The sequence below is a fragment of the Sander vitreus genome, chromosome 3 (assembly GCF_031162955.1).
Source record: "Sander vitreus isolate 19-12246 chromosome 3, sanVit1, whole genome shotgun sequence".
In the NCBI taxonomy this organism is placed as follows: domain Eukaryota; kingdom Metazoa; phylum Chordata; class Actinopteri; order Perciformes; family Percidae; genus Sander; species Sander vitreus.
This window is the reverse complement of record NC_135857.1, coordinates 4,947,738-4,961,835: the sequence shown is the minus strand read 5'-3', so window position 1 is coordinate 4,961,835 and position 14,098 is coordinate 4,947,738. Positions and strand designations below refer to the sequence as shown.

The 14,098-nt window shown below is 40.4% G+C and overlaps 1 protein-coding gene across 4 annotated transcripts in view; it reads left to right on the top strand.

The window, feature by feature from the left end:
• The first annotated feature begins 5,557 nt into the window (after positions 1-5,557).
• The window catches only part of arhgap42b (Rho GTPase activating protein 42b), a 101,514-nt gene continuing 92,973 nt past the window's right edge, over positions 5,558-14,098 (top strand). For all 4 annotated transcript variants that reach the window (XM_078245799.1, XM_078245798.1, XM_078245797.1 and 1 more), the window contains exon 1: positions 5,558-5,864. In XM_078245799.1, coding sequence (XP_078101925.1) covers positions 5,711-5,864 — 154 coding nt within the window. In that variant the 5' untranslated portion in view covers positions 5,558-5,710. The remainder of the gene's footprint in view (positions 5,865-14,098) is intronic.

Here is a 14,098-nt window from a genome sequence, read left to right as displayed (position 1 = left end):
CTCTATCATCTCTGCACTCTCAGAAGGAAAATTGAAAGCTGTGCGATGAGTAGAAAACTTATATTTTTCATAGTCCATCTCACAGTCATCATCATTCACCTAATAACCCGGTCCAGCACTGCAGAGCGTACACAGCAATTAACTCGGAGCAACAGGGTTTCCACTAATGTATCACATTTCTCTGCTCACTGTGTCGATGTAACAAACTGCACCCCTGAGGGCTGCTGCCGCAGAATGATGGCACGGGAGCTGGAATTGACGGGGGCATGTAGGAACCAACAGCCCCCCCCCCTACCTCCCCCACGGCCAGGACACCAGACATCTTCTCACATGCACTGACTGCCCCACTGTGTGATGCAGTGATTCCAGACAAAATCTAATCAGAAGCTGCATGACTTGCGCATAACTCATTGCCAAGCTAATCAATGCTTATTCTGCATGGATTATTGATATCTGTTGTGAAATACAAGCCTTTGTTCCATGTGAGCCAGAGTGGCCCTGTTTAATGCAGTGAAAACCAGACTGAGGACGTGGGAAGATGTGTGTCCCATATCTAATTTCCTCCCCCACATGTGAAAGATGTCTCACTCGTTTAGTGTGTGCAAAAAGCCTGTGTGGTTCGAGCATGTGTGTATTTTTACAGGCAGTCTCTTTATGGCTCTTAGTTGGTCTCCATAGGTGCAGTCACAGAGAAAGACATGTGCACTGTTTCTCCGTAGACTCATGTTTGCATGACTAATATGAATGTGTGAATGCCTTTATGAGAGAGGAGTACAGGGACACAGTTCTCTATTGAGTATCATCTTAATTAAACCAAATTTCCCTCAAAGACTCTACAGGCAGCTATTTTAGATTTGCAATTAGCCATGCTTCATACAGCTAACCGCTCGTCCACAAGTCTCAACTAGTGTGTTGTTAAGGCAATATTTGAGAACACGTTTTGGCATAATTCTTCTGAAAGCAGCATACAGTTGGAGTGCACTGCATATTTACCGGTAGCTTTATTTTCGAAAAATTACCTGATCACTGACCCGTTGCTTTTCCCACGGTCATATCCCAGCAAATGGATAGTGCATGCATTATTACAGGTGCAGTAATCACATATCCCCAGGCAAAGCTTTGTCACATGCAAGTGTAGTATGGATTTTAGTGGTGGCCACACTAAGTGTTACACTTCCCAATAAATCACTCAAGGTTTCTCATTCGGTTTCATTAGCAGACCTAAGATTTCATCACTGTAAATGCATATGTGTAAATAAAAAGATGCAGCCGTTGTTGCTGATTCCTCAGGTGCAGCCGGAGGGCTTTTTTTGTTCCAGTTCCATGTCCTCACAGTTATTTGACTGTATCTCACTCCCACCACAACTGAGGCATTGTAGGGTATGTGGGACACAGACTCAGAAATAGAGCAACGGTGAGTCAAACCTATAGACTAAAATCAGAGGTGAAACAATAACCAACAGGAGGCGATAGAAGAGGGGGCTGTAGATAATCCAGGCAGACCTTAGAGCCAGTATGACCTTACATTGGGGAACCTCTGTACTGTAGCATATATCCATTGTGTTCTTCAGATCCAATCTTTTGCTGTATGGTTTTTAATGATAATGTCTTATATCAGGCCATCATGGCCATGTTTTACATCTCATGAAACGTCCCATTTATGCAATATATTCTAAGTTAGACATCAACATTCTGAAGCTGTAGACCTGTCTCATTCAGTCACAGGACACAAAGCAAGCAACCTTTATGTCATTGTGGTCCCTTAGGTGCAGCAGGACATGCTTGTTAAAGCTCTGACAAAATATTCCTGCTATACTACTTACATGATTTGTAACGTGTCAGATAAAGCATCCTAGCATGACTTTCATATAGTTCATCATGAGTACAGTACATTGAAAATGCAGTTTGACCATTGGCCAACTGGCCGTTACTGGAATATGATGCTAATGCACACTAACAACTGAGCTGCAGCCACATGACGCTGCCCAGGAATGTTATCTGTCTCCGATGATTTATCTCTCTGCTACCTACAGTCAAAGCAGGTATCTTATTAGGAAAGGTTGCTAGTTAGTTATGGAGGAAGACGGGTACAAGGTATACCTTCCAAATGACACTGAGCAAAAGCCCATCCCCACTCACAGAGCTTATGGTCTGCTCTTGATAGCGCAACATTAAATTATTAATGTCTTTTCATTTGTGTGTGTCGGTTCTAGCCGATGCTGCAACGTCGGCCTCTCAGCGGAGATTGTTTTTTATACTTTGCTCAAAGATAAAGCCTCTCCTCAGCCCCCTGATGCTCGAAAGCACCATAAGTAGAAAGAGTCTTCCAAAAGATTTAGTTCCACTGGTGACAGAGCCTCCACTTCATGCCTACCAAAATACTAATTTGGAGTGTGATATCATTATCACTATCCTTCCCTGCTGCATGAAGAGAATGTGACAAATTCCACTGACTCCAATTAGGCTCTAGTTTAATTACGCATTTACCAAGGTATTAATTCAGATCACTCTCCTCAAACCCTCAATAATTCCAGTATGATGCATTGTCATCCATAATTTCTACACAGCATACAGTTCATTACTTAAAATAAGCAAGACCACTGGCATAATTAAACCAAAAATCTGGTTGACTCACAGCTCAGAGGATGTAATCATAAGATAGAAATGAAAGTGTAATATAGCAAAAAATAATTTTGTGTAATTGTTTAATTGGAGCACTGAGTAATGATGAAGAGAGTTAAATATTGTGAATAAAAAAAAAAAAAGAAGCCTGTTACAGAAATTCAGCTGTTTGTGTGGTTGTATTTGGATGTAAAGCAAAAACAAATTTGTCACAAAGTCCTACCAAGAATAGCATATTTGGCAGGTGTAAACAGGGCTGTAGTCAAGACCACATTTGTCAAGTCCAAGACCAGGACTAGTCGAGACCAAGTCAAGACCGAGTCCAAAGCGGTTCGAGTACAAGACAAGACCGAGTCTAAAAAGGTTTGAGTCCGAGTCAAGACCGAGTCCAGGACAGAAAAAAAAAAAAGTTTTATGCATGACAGTATCAAGACAATAATTTGGGGGTTATTATTTGTTGATCTAAAAGCAAAAACAGTGTCACAACAGCCAGGATTTGTAAGTATAGCCATTCCCCTTGATATCATATAATCTAATCTAAAGAAAACAGAATGACATATGGTAATACCTCATAATAGCAGTGTTAGAACTGATACAAACACCAATCCACTACTATTACCACTGCGAGGTACTAATACATTTGAGCAACTAAATGTCAAAATAGCTTCACTCCAGATGTAGTGTAGAAAGTGTTTCACTTTCCTTCTAGGGCACGCAGATGCAGGGCGTGCCGTGCGAAGATAATCTAGTGTGTGATTGGTTATCAGGTGGCCAGCGTTTCACTTTCCCTCCAATATTATTATAAACATAATAAAGACACCTGGAATCGGTTGATACCAAACGCTATATTTGGCAAGACCAGTGGCAGAGACCGAGACCAGTCCAAGTCCAATTACCAGCGAGTCCGAGACAAGTCCGGGACCATAGAAAAACCGGCTTGAGTCCGGACTAGAGTCCAAGACCGGACTCGAGTACTACAGCCCTGGGTGTAAATAATTTCAAAGGTCCCATATTATTATATATCTGTCTTTTTTATTATTCAGAAACTGTGCCTTTAAACGAGCTGTCAGGGCTTCTGTATGGTTGTGATGTCACAACTATACTGTGTATAGGTAGAAAGTGTTGCTACAGTGCCGTTACAGTCATTCCCCGGCTGCAGTGACGGTTGAGGCCGACCAATCAGAGCAGACTGGGCTTTTTTATCGGGAGGGGGCTTAGAGAGACAGGCTTTAAAATGGAGTGTTTCAGTCAGAGGGTGAATACAGGTATATTCAGACAGACGGTATGAGAAAATAATGTCTTTTTGAACATTAAAGCAGTGGGCCCAATTTTAACGATCTAAGCGCACAGTGTGAAGCACCTGGCGCAGGTGCATTTAGGGCGTGGGTGAATCCACTTTTGCTGGTTTAACGGCGGAAAAAAGGGTCCGTGCGCCAGGCGCATGGTTCAAAAGGGTTGTACTTAGTGTCTTAATTCATAGGTGTATTTTGGGCGTAACATACCTTGGCGCATTGCTATTATGATGGCGGATTTGCTAAGCAGGAAGGAGAGATTTTCAGGAGAAGAAACGAAAGATCTGCTTGAGCCAGATCATATCATAATACTATTTCACATTGTAATATTTTTGTTTTTAATCTTTTGCATGTTTGTGTGCTGCTGCGTGTCCCTGTGTGTGTGTGTACAAAGCATAGTGTGCGCACACTGTGCACGAGCCTAGGCGCATTTTACTAATTTGCTGTTAAAATAACAATGAAATGCTGCGTTATTGACTTTAGACCAGGTTTTTATTGGTCAATGCCGCAATGACTTTCCGCTGCCTCAAGATAGCAATATGCCCAGAATGCACCTGAACACACCTCCCTGTAAGACCAGCATGCCCATGGGCGCACAGATGGGCGCAGGTGCTTTTGACATTTAAACGACATGGGCGGAAATTGACAACTGCGTCGGTCTTAAACTAAAAGACACTTGCGTCGTCTTTGCGCTGCGCCGGTGCAAGATAGGGCCCATAAACATGTTGTAGTATAAACCTGAGAATGAACAGAATATGGGACCTTAAAAAAGCTCAAAGGTGGCCCAAGGCATAAGCAACACGGCCACTATTTTGTCATAAGATAAGTATGTTTACATATATTATCTCATGGTTTTGCACTATTTTTGTATTCACACAGAAACTGAACAACAGAGTTCAGTTTCTGTGTGAATACAAAAATAGTGCAAAACCATGAGGCCTTTCTCACAGCTGACAGGAACCTGAAATCAAAGCAGCTAAATGGAATTCAGCCATCATTCATTATATTATTTACACCTGTGCTTTTCCTAGTGTGACAAGTCAAAATGTCTCCCGGAAAAAGGCCTATTCCACCCTGTTAATGTAGGCGTTTTTCCTTGTTTTAGTGATTTAGTGACATGGGGTGGGGGGTTCATATTCTGCTAGAAACCCAGAAAAGTCGCCCTGCTTTAACTCAGGAATACTTATCACCCCATAATAATGTGTAACTAATAGGAAAACGTTTTCTGTATTTATGTGAAATGCCTAGTTTGAAGAATGTCAATCTCTGATGTTAATGGTGCTTGTTTTATTTTTGTATTAGGCTATTTAAAACTGTCTGTTTGGAAATGCACTTGTCTATGGTGAAGACTGGGGGGTAGGATTTAACAAGCTTAGGCATCTTCATACCCCACTAACACAGAACGTTTAGGGAACGTTAGTTTATGGTTCTCTACCCCTTTTCAAAACGGGTCAAGTGTGTGTTATCGTTCAAAATAAAGATTTAATTTCTAAAATCTAGTGCCTGTATGTTTTGAGCCAGAGACGGACCGACTGCTGTCTCCAGAAACGGGTTCCAAACTCTCCTAAACTAACCAGCAGGAGTCACACGGCCGCTGTTTTTACCATAGGTAACCGAAAAAAGCCGGAGAAAGTCAAAGCGGAAGTGAGGGACTAAGCGGAGCAGGAAAAGTTTTTTTTTGGGGGGGGGAACTTGGAGAGAGCTGCATCACATCGGAGCTACGTGATGCAAAGTAAAAAACTCTTGTAGGCTACGCCGAGTTAAATATCCAAGGCAACGTTTGTCGTTGAGGCACAATGGGACTCCCCACGCTGGAGTTCAGCGACTCTTTCCTGGACAGCCCGGACTTCAGAGAGCGGCTCAAATGCCATGAAATAGAGCTGGAGCGAACCAATAAATTCATCAAAGACCTCATCAAAGATGGGAACATGCTTATTACTGCGCTCAAAAGTAAGTAGCCGCACACGGCCCTTTCCTTTTTTCCTCCCCTCCTACGGTTCCACAAATAATCTCTTCTAACTGTAACTACCTGAAAGCCACAGGCGACCTGTGAATTAGCCAAGAGGATGCATTCATGCCAGCTTGTTTCAGTCTGAAGCTGAACAACCCTGTGGTCTCCCGTTGGGAAAGCATTTTGGCTATATTGCTGGTGAAAGGGTTTAAATCTGTACGAAAACCACACGTTCCATTATTCGGAAATATTTGTAATTCCAAGACATTATTATTATTATTATTATTATTATTATTTGCCTTTTTGTCCCTGGCTCCACTGCAGGGAGGCAGCATCCACAGTAACAGAGTGAAGATCAGAGTCCAAACTGTCTTGATGTAGAGAGTGGTTTATCTCTGCTCTATTAGGACATCATAAAGACACAGCCAGACATCTGGAGATCATTAGTGCAGAGGTGGACTTTCCATTAATGAGATATGTGCCTTCACCATCAAACCTTAAACCCATCAGAAGTGAGTGAAAACCCTTTAACAGCGGTGTAAGATGTATTCAGATGCTTTACTTTAGTAAAAGTATGAATACTGCACTGTAAAAATACTCAAAAGTCGCTAAGTATCATCAGGAAAATGCACTTAAAGTATTAAAAGTAAAAGTACTCAATGGAGAAAACTGGAAAGGATCCAAACAGTTGTGTGTTTAATGGTCTAATCATTTCAGCTGGACTTGTAGGCCGTTATATTGTTGGCTAGTTTCATTTATAATAAAACATCGTATAAACTACATTTTTGTGTGCAAAAATTTTACTAAAGCTGTCAGATGAATGTAGTGGAGTAGAAGTAGAACGTGGGAGAAAAAGAAAAGTACAAGTAGCCTACCGCAAATGTGTACTTAAGTACAGTACTTGAGTAAAAATCTACATTCCACAACTGGTCTTTAGTGACGGGCATGAATGAAAACTGTACTGTATGACCTTCTTGATGAGGATACAAGCTCTTTGTCATGGGTCATTGTCCTCTCAAATTCCAAGCTCTATCTCCAATCCCACTATTCTGATTCAAGTGGACTTCCTGTTCTGCTGATGTCTGAAGGGATGGGAGGTGAGTCTGTTCACATCAGAAGGGTGTCTGTGAAATGGAGAAAGATTAGAAATATAGGCCTAATAAATATGGAAAACAGCTGGCAAGGAAGAGGATGGGAAGGCCACAGCAGTGTGTTGTAGCGCACTCACTAACACATCACTCCGTGCAATAATCATTTTGTTCACGGTTCAACCAAGCATGGCCCTGTCAACCTTTACTTTGAGAAAGCATCATCCTTTTCATGCATTCAGTCTTTTCATCATCATTCCTACACATGATATGTACTGTGCATGTTTTGGCTTTCTGCTGCTTTTGTGGACAAGGCAGTGACTCAGTCATAAATACCACCTAGGGGTGGACATATTGACAGGTTGAAGCTGCAATTCTGAACTTTTTTTCACATAAACGCATCAGATATCAACATTTCATTAGTTTTGTCGTGTAGCATTATTAGTAGGGCTGCCCAATATATCAGGTTTTTTTTTTATCGTCATCGCAATATCAACTAGCGCTATATACACATTGCGAAAGGCTGCGACATATCTCGATAGACACAAAAGAGATGTTTTGTGTCTATCGCGTGTTAATGGTCATTCTTTTTTTAGTGCTGCCTTTTATATTTAAAATAATGTTCAATGAAAGAATGTTGGAAATGATTTCCTTGTATTTGTTTTAAATTCAACAAGCAGTTTGTTGTATTTTAGCAGAATACTGAAAGCAGCAGAAATGCAGACCTGGGGCCTGTTTCACAAAAGCAGAATATATAAATCCAGGATAACTGATGAAGCGAGGCTTGACCTAGTCTAATCTGAGCAGCCTGGCTTGGTGCGTTTCACGAAGGCCAAGCCAGGCTGAGGAGGAGCGACTAGGTCGAGCCAGGCTGAAGTAATTCAGATAGATGCGCGTCCATGGCTTTCCTCAAAAGACCGCGAGGTCGATCACAGATTCACTTATGCCAAAATGGAGAATACTCATTGTACATACTTTATACAGAGTGAGCAGCAGCTTCTTGTGGAAGTATGATGACGTGAAACACTTTATTTGTATAAAAAGAAAAGAAACAGCCGCTGTAATGAAACAGCGAGAGAAAGCGTAGAAATATATACATTAACTGACCACTGCTCTGAATTGAAACCGTCATAATCATTCCATTCAAGGATTAGGCTACTAATCATTTGCACAAATTAACAGTTGTACTCTTTGCCTTAAAAGTAAGCAGAAGATAATGTTACTCAGGACATTTACCATGAAGATCAATTTTCTAGGCCAGAATATGATGCGTAAATATCTCTTTCACTCTGTTCCTCCCTCTCTCTCTCATGGGCTAAAATATAAATGTCCTAAGTCATATTAACTTCCACTGCTCGCTTTTAATGCAAAGTGTACCACTGTTCGTTTTTGCAAATGACAAGTGACTCATTGAATGGTTTCAGTTAAGAGCAGTAGTTCATAAATGTATAATATACTATCATTCAGTCTGTCCGCTATTTTTTATTTAATTTTTTATAGAGGACGAGTTTCCTTCTCTACATATTATATGCCTTGTTCCCTTGTATATATGGACATAGAAAATAAAGACACTGAAGAAATTGGACTCTAAAATCTAGAAACTATAAAGATAATTAAGTGATAAATCCCATGCACACTGTAAACATGAATGGAACAGAGTATATTCATCAGTTATTTCCCCCCCAGCAGAATATAAGGTCAGAAACCATTGAGGTGTCCTCTCCCTGTTGTTACATGAATGTCCAGTAGCCTACATCACTAGATAGTTACTGGTCCAGTAAACTAAGACTATAATTTGGGAGGATTGTACAGTTAGGATATGTTCTTTAAATTGTACAGTCCTCCCAAATTATAGTCCCAGTTTACTGGACAACACAAATTGTGTGTTAAGAATGCCAAATACAATGCACATGGAAGCTGAACAAACATGATCCTTATTGTTAAAGAATTAAAAAATATAAAATAATTCAAGGTGCATTAGTCAACTATAGAAATATACATCATTGTATGTATTGCCCTTATTTGCCCTTTTCTAATTATCTCAACAACTGCCATAATATATTCATCAAACTTCTAACAACAATATGAACAGCAGTCTTCATACAGCAATATAACAGTAACAATGACATGAATGAATAATTATAAAAAAAAATAATGGTCACAACTTTAAATAATAACAGTACTTAAATGAACAGCAATATGCACCTGTTGTATTTTAATGCAGGCTGATAACAATAAGGTAAAACCACTGCTGGGTGATCAGAAAAGGCTCCAGGATTAATAGATCCTGGCTGTTAACCTGGTCTGGAGCAGGCTAGCTGTTAGCCTGGCTGTTAGCCTGGTCTGGAGCAGGCTAGCTGTTAGCCTGGCTGTTAGCCTGGTCTGGAGCAGGCTAGCTGCACAGAATAAATCTCCATGGTGATTTATGTGCCTCCGCTTTCGTGAAACCGAGTCAAGGCTAAATTCATCCAGGATAACGGGGAAATCCCGGCTTAATCCCTTATCTTGGTTTTGTGAAACAGGCCCCGGATTACACTTTAATAGCTGTTTGTTTATCGCGAGTAATATCGCATGTTGCATATTTTCCTCATATGGTGCAGCCCTACTAATTATTAGTCTATGTGTTTGTGACTATCTGCACATCTAAATTGGGGGTGTAAGCTAGGATACTGTAGGCCTTTTTCGTATTGTATGGGCCTATTGTGTAGTGAGCTGTAGTGAGTGAACTGAGCTGAGTTGGAACAAAGCAACGCCACTGTGCAAGTTATAAAAGTTATTTAAAAAATATATATATTGTCTTAAAAAATATATTTATTTGGGATAGATGAATCAACTCTCCTGGACGTATCAGTCGATTTAAAAATGGGACAATGATGTGCATAATATCCCTTTTCTATTTTTCTTCTAAAGCATGATGAAGAGATGGATGGACAAATGAACAAAAGACAACTACAGAGTAAAGTAGGCATTTACACAGATAAACAGATTTTGTTCACACTGTTCCACAATTGTGCGCATGTGTCTACCTGTTTTTACAGTCTATGGTCTCTGTGGGTACATTTGATGTCAACAAAAACAGCGAGGAGCACTTAGCATTTGGATCATTATGCCTTGCCGTTTCCTGAGGGCAGCTGAAGGCCAAACCTGTTTCATACCTTTTTCTGCAGGAAAGCTGTTGGGTCAGTGGGCAGGGTCCCAAAGTGCAGAGAAATACCCTGCAGAATGGTTTATTCATGGCAGATACTCAGTAGCAGGATGTTAAGGTCCATGCGCTTTAAACCGGATAAGACCTCAATGCTCCAGGTTGTACTATGCATATAAGACAGTGAGGAGTGAATTGAGACTTTGGTTGCTTTTGATTGATTTATTGATGCAGAAAAATAACTGTATGGTTAAGGTCCCAGGAGTCCAGTCTCTTGAAAAATTAAAAGTTAAAATCGAAAAAAATGTAAATCACCTGGGGTTGATCCTCCAATGTGTAAACTATTACAGTAAATAAACCTATTACTTATTAAACAAAAAACTTGGCCCCAACTCCACCAGTTATAGGCAGGAATGCTGGGTTGTATTTGTCTTGCCTTTTGTAGTGATTAGCGGAGCAGTCCTTTAACTGGAAAGCCCAGTTTCAGTCAGGGGCGGAGAGAGAACGCAGGAAGCGAGCAGACGGAAGTAAATTATTGATGGTCTTTAACTCAGGATGCCACAGGATGCCACAGAGGTTTATGACCCTTTATGACCCGCCATCAGTGGTTATATTACTGGAAGACCTTTAATGGACCCCTTTTTTTAATAGTCATCATCTCATGTTTCAAAATTGAATAGTATACCATAATTCATCCGTCTTCACATGTGCGGTCTGAGTGAATGAGGCCCATTGAGCCAAGGTTGACTCATGTTAATACATCACCTGTAAAACGGTTCTTCACATTGAGGAAACTTTTGCAGTTTCTAATATGTTAGTAACTAGCTACAGTTGTGTGTGTGTGTCTAATAATTACTTGTGCGTTGCATTTAAAAACAATAGTTTACAAAGTGCTTTGACAGAAGCAAGAAACAAAGCACATACAAATCAATAAACATACGTACACATCATTGTAGTAGTGGAATCAGAACATGGGGTGGCCTTTAAGGACAGAAAAAAAAATGACAATTCAATAAACAAAATGTTATTAACAGGTGATAGGGTAAAACGACGGCATCACATAAAAGCAAGTCTATAGAAATGTGTTTTAAGAAGTGATTTAAAAGAAGTCACTGATTCAGCGAGCCTTATTTCCTCGGGCAGGTCGTTCCAAAGCCGAGGTCCCCTGATCGAGAAGGCACCTTGAGGCACCTCTGGTTTTGAGCCTTGACTTTGGAACGGTTGGAAGGGCCCCGCCCGAGGATCTAAGGCTGCAAACTGGCTCATATGGGTTCAGCATTTCAGTGATATAGAAGGACCAGACCCTGACGAGCCTTAAAAGTGATCAGTAAAATATTAAAATCAATTCTAAAACGGACAGGGAGCCGGTGAAGTGAAGCTGGGATAGGAGTCAGATGTCGTCTGTTTAAACCGGTGAGAAGCCTGGCTGCTGAGTTCTGGACCAGCTGGACAATTAAAGACAAGAATTATGGTTAGAAATGGCGCTTTGTTTCTTAGTTACTTCTTTGTAGGATTAACCATGTAGTAAATGACAAATGGAATTACATTTACCAGGGTCGACTCTTAGTTGTGGCTGAAATAGTCTCACATGGCTAGACCTGTCTCCAGTAATGTATGGAGTCTGGCTACATCGCTTATCGTTCTGGGATAGGGGGGGGAAAAAGCTCCGTCTTGTTTGCTATTCTTTAAACCAATCCAAATCGTCTTTGGCAGCGCTAATCTCTGGACTCAGCGCCTCTTGCAAAGTAGATAGCAAAGATAGCGGAAGGGGAGGAGAATGGCTGACATGATGTCAGCCTTTATCCCAGCCCTGTGTATCTGGTAAGCCAGACTATGGCTGACATAATGTTGTAGGTAGCATCAAATAAATTGGCATCAGTCATCTTGGCGTGTCCTTTTCTTGATCTAAATACAGTTCACCGATATCTATTACATTTTTGACTCCTCTGTATGTAAACAAGGGATGTAACAATCACCGGTGTAACGGTAAACCGTGATAAAAATCTGGACGAAAAATTACCGTTTTACTACCGAAAACCGTGAATTGAATTTTACTTTAAAGTGTTCATGTGTACAGTTTTATATTTTAATTTTGATTATGAAGAAAACACATATATAATTAGTGGTGTTTCTTTGATTTGTTTACATATTTTTCTTTGTCTTAGCTTGAATGTTTGGATTTGTATAATTTAAACCTGCACTACTGGAAATGTTCCTGACAAATAAGCTGTTTACATGCTGAAAATGTTAAAAGTGGCACTTGTGATAAGGTTTTGCCTATATTTTTGTAATATCATAAACACTGTTACACTTTTTAAAACTATTTCAGCTTGTGTAGGCCTATCAGTGCTTTCTGAACATATTGACCACACTTTTAAAAATACCGAAAACCGTGATCATTTTGGTCACTATAACCGTGAGGTTAAATTTTCATACTGTTACATCCCTAATGTAAACTCAGCCATATCTCCATTGTAATGTACTAGTGCAGTGCCTGTTCAAAGCGGGCCTGTTTGGATCTTTAGACTATGTGAGCTATTTTACTGATTGATCTCTTAGCGAAATGCTCTGAGTGAATTTAAGTTGGGCTTTTATTGGACAGGGAGAAGCGAAGCTAGCAATATGCACTGCTGTTGACAATATCGGAGTTTATAAAATTGTGCGGGCCGTCTTGGTTCACACGGAGCCTCTGAGTTTTGTTACCCTTGGCTACAGTAGTTAGCACTCAGCTCAATTAGCTCAGAGGGCTAACTTGGCTTGTTTTACTTTATAACATGAACATCTTTGTCACCCTGACCGTCTCGCCGAATGGCGCTAAAAAAATCTGACAGCGTGCTGCACGCATGCGAGTCACCATATCCAAACACAGTACAGCCGGACAGACTCACTCACAGATTCCCGCTTTTTATAGCCGTAGTTCCCAACCTTTTTGGTCCGAAGTTCCCCCCACAGCTCTGTCAGATGAACCCATGCACCCCTTCATCAATTCCCAATGTATGTTCCAAATGTGTAACACTATTCATCATATAAAAGTGGATAATGTCAATTTTTTTTAATACTTTTTGAACTGTCAATATTTAGGTTGGTTTGGTCAGCAATCAGACTACTGCTACTTGGAGTGAAGCTGAATGTTTCAGAACTTTTAGCTAACTATTTTAGCTGTTTAGTCAGAACTTTTAGCTATTTCAGCTGTTTAGTCAGAACTTTTAGCTATCTATTTCAGCTGTTTAGTCAGATCTTTTAGCTAACTATTTCAACGTGTATCCATTACTTTTAGCGAATCATTTGCACTGTTTAATCATAACTTTATGTTATCTATTCAGTAGTCATTACTTTTAGCTATTTATTCCTACCATTTATTCATTACTTTTGGCTACCTGTTTAAACTTCAGTGCTCGCCTGCTAACTAGTTTTCGAGCACTCTTACACAACTGCAACATCTAGTGTTCAGGTGTTACAGCTGATATATTCTATCATAATCAAATCATAATTTCAATTTTTTTCAAATTAGTTGTGTTAGTGCTGCTTCACAATCTTTCTACGTACCCTCTGGCAATAGTGGAAGTACCCCCTGGTTGGGAATCACTGCTTTATAGTATGATGTTTTCGTGCTCATGGTCATAATTGTAGTCTAAACATTCCCAAATCCCATTCCATTTTGAATGTAGTTATTTGTCGGTATGGATAATGTGTTCCAGGTGTGAGTACCATCTCTCTGCAGATGCGGTAAATAGCTCTGCCGTAGGCCTACTGTCTGTGGCTGCCTGGCACTGACTGTTCACACCTGGTGTAAATAACAACTGCTGACTTGTATTAATCCCTCTGCTTGACTGCAGTAATTGAATACACTAAAGGTTATAATTATCCCCTTTTGTGAGTAGGGTGCGAGAAACCACAGATACAAGGCAAATAATGACGCATTTCAGATGTGGTAAGTAAGTTTGTCCACAAAGCGCCTGGGCAGGTAGCCAGGCATCATTGGAGGCTATAACGTTTTATACTT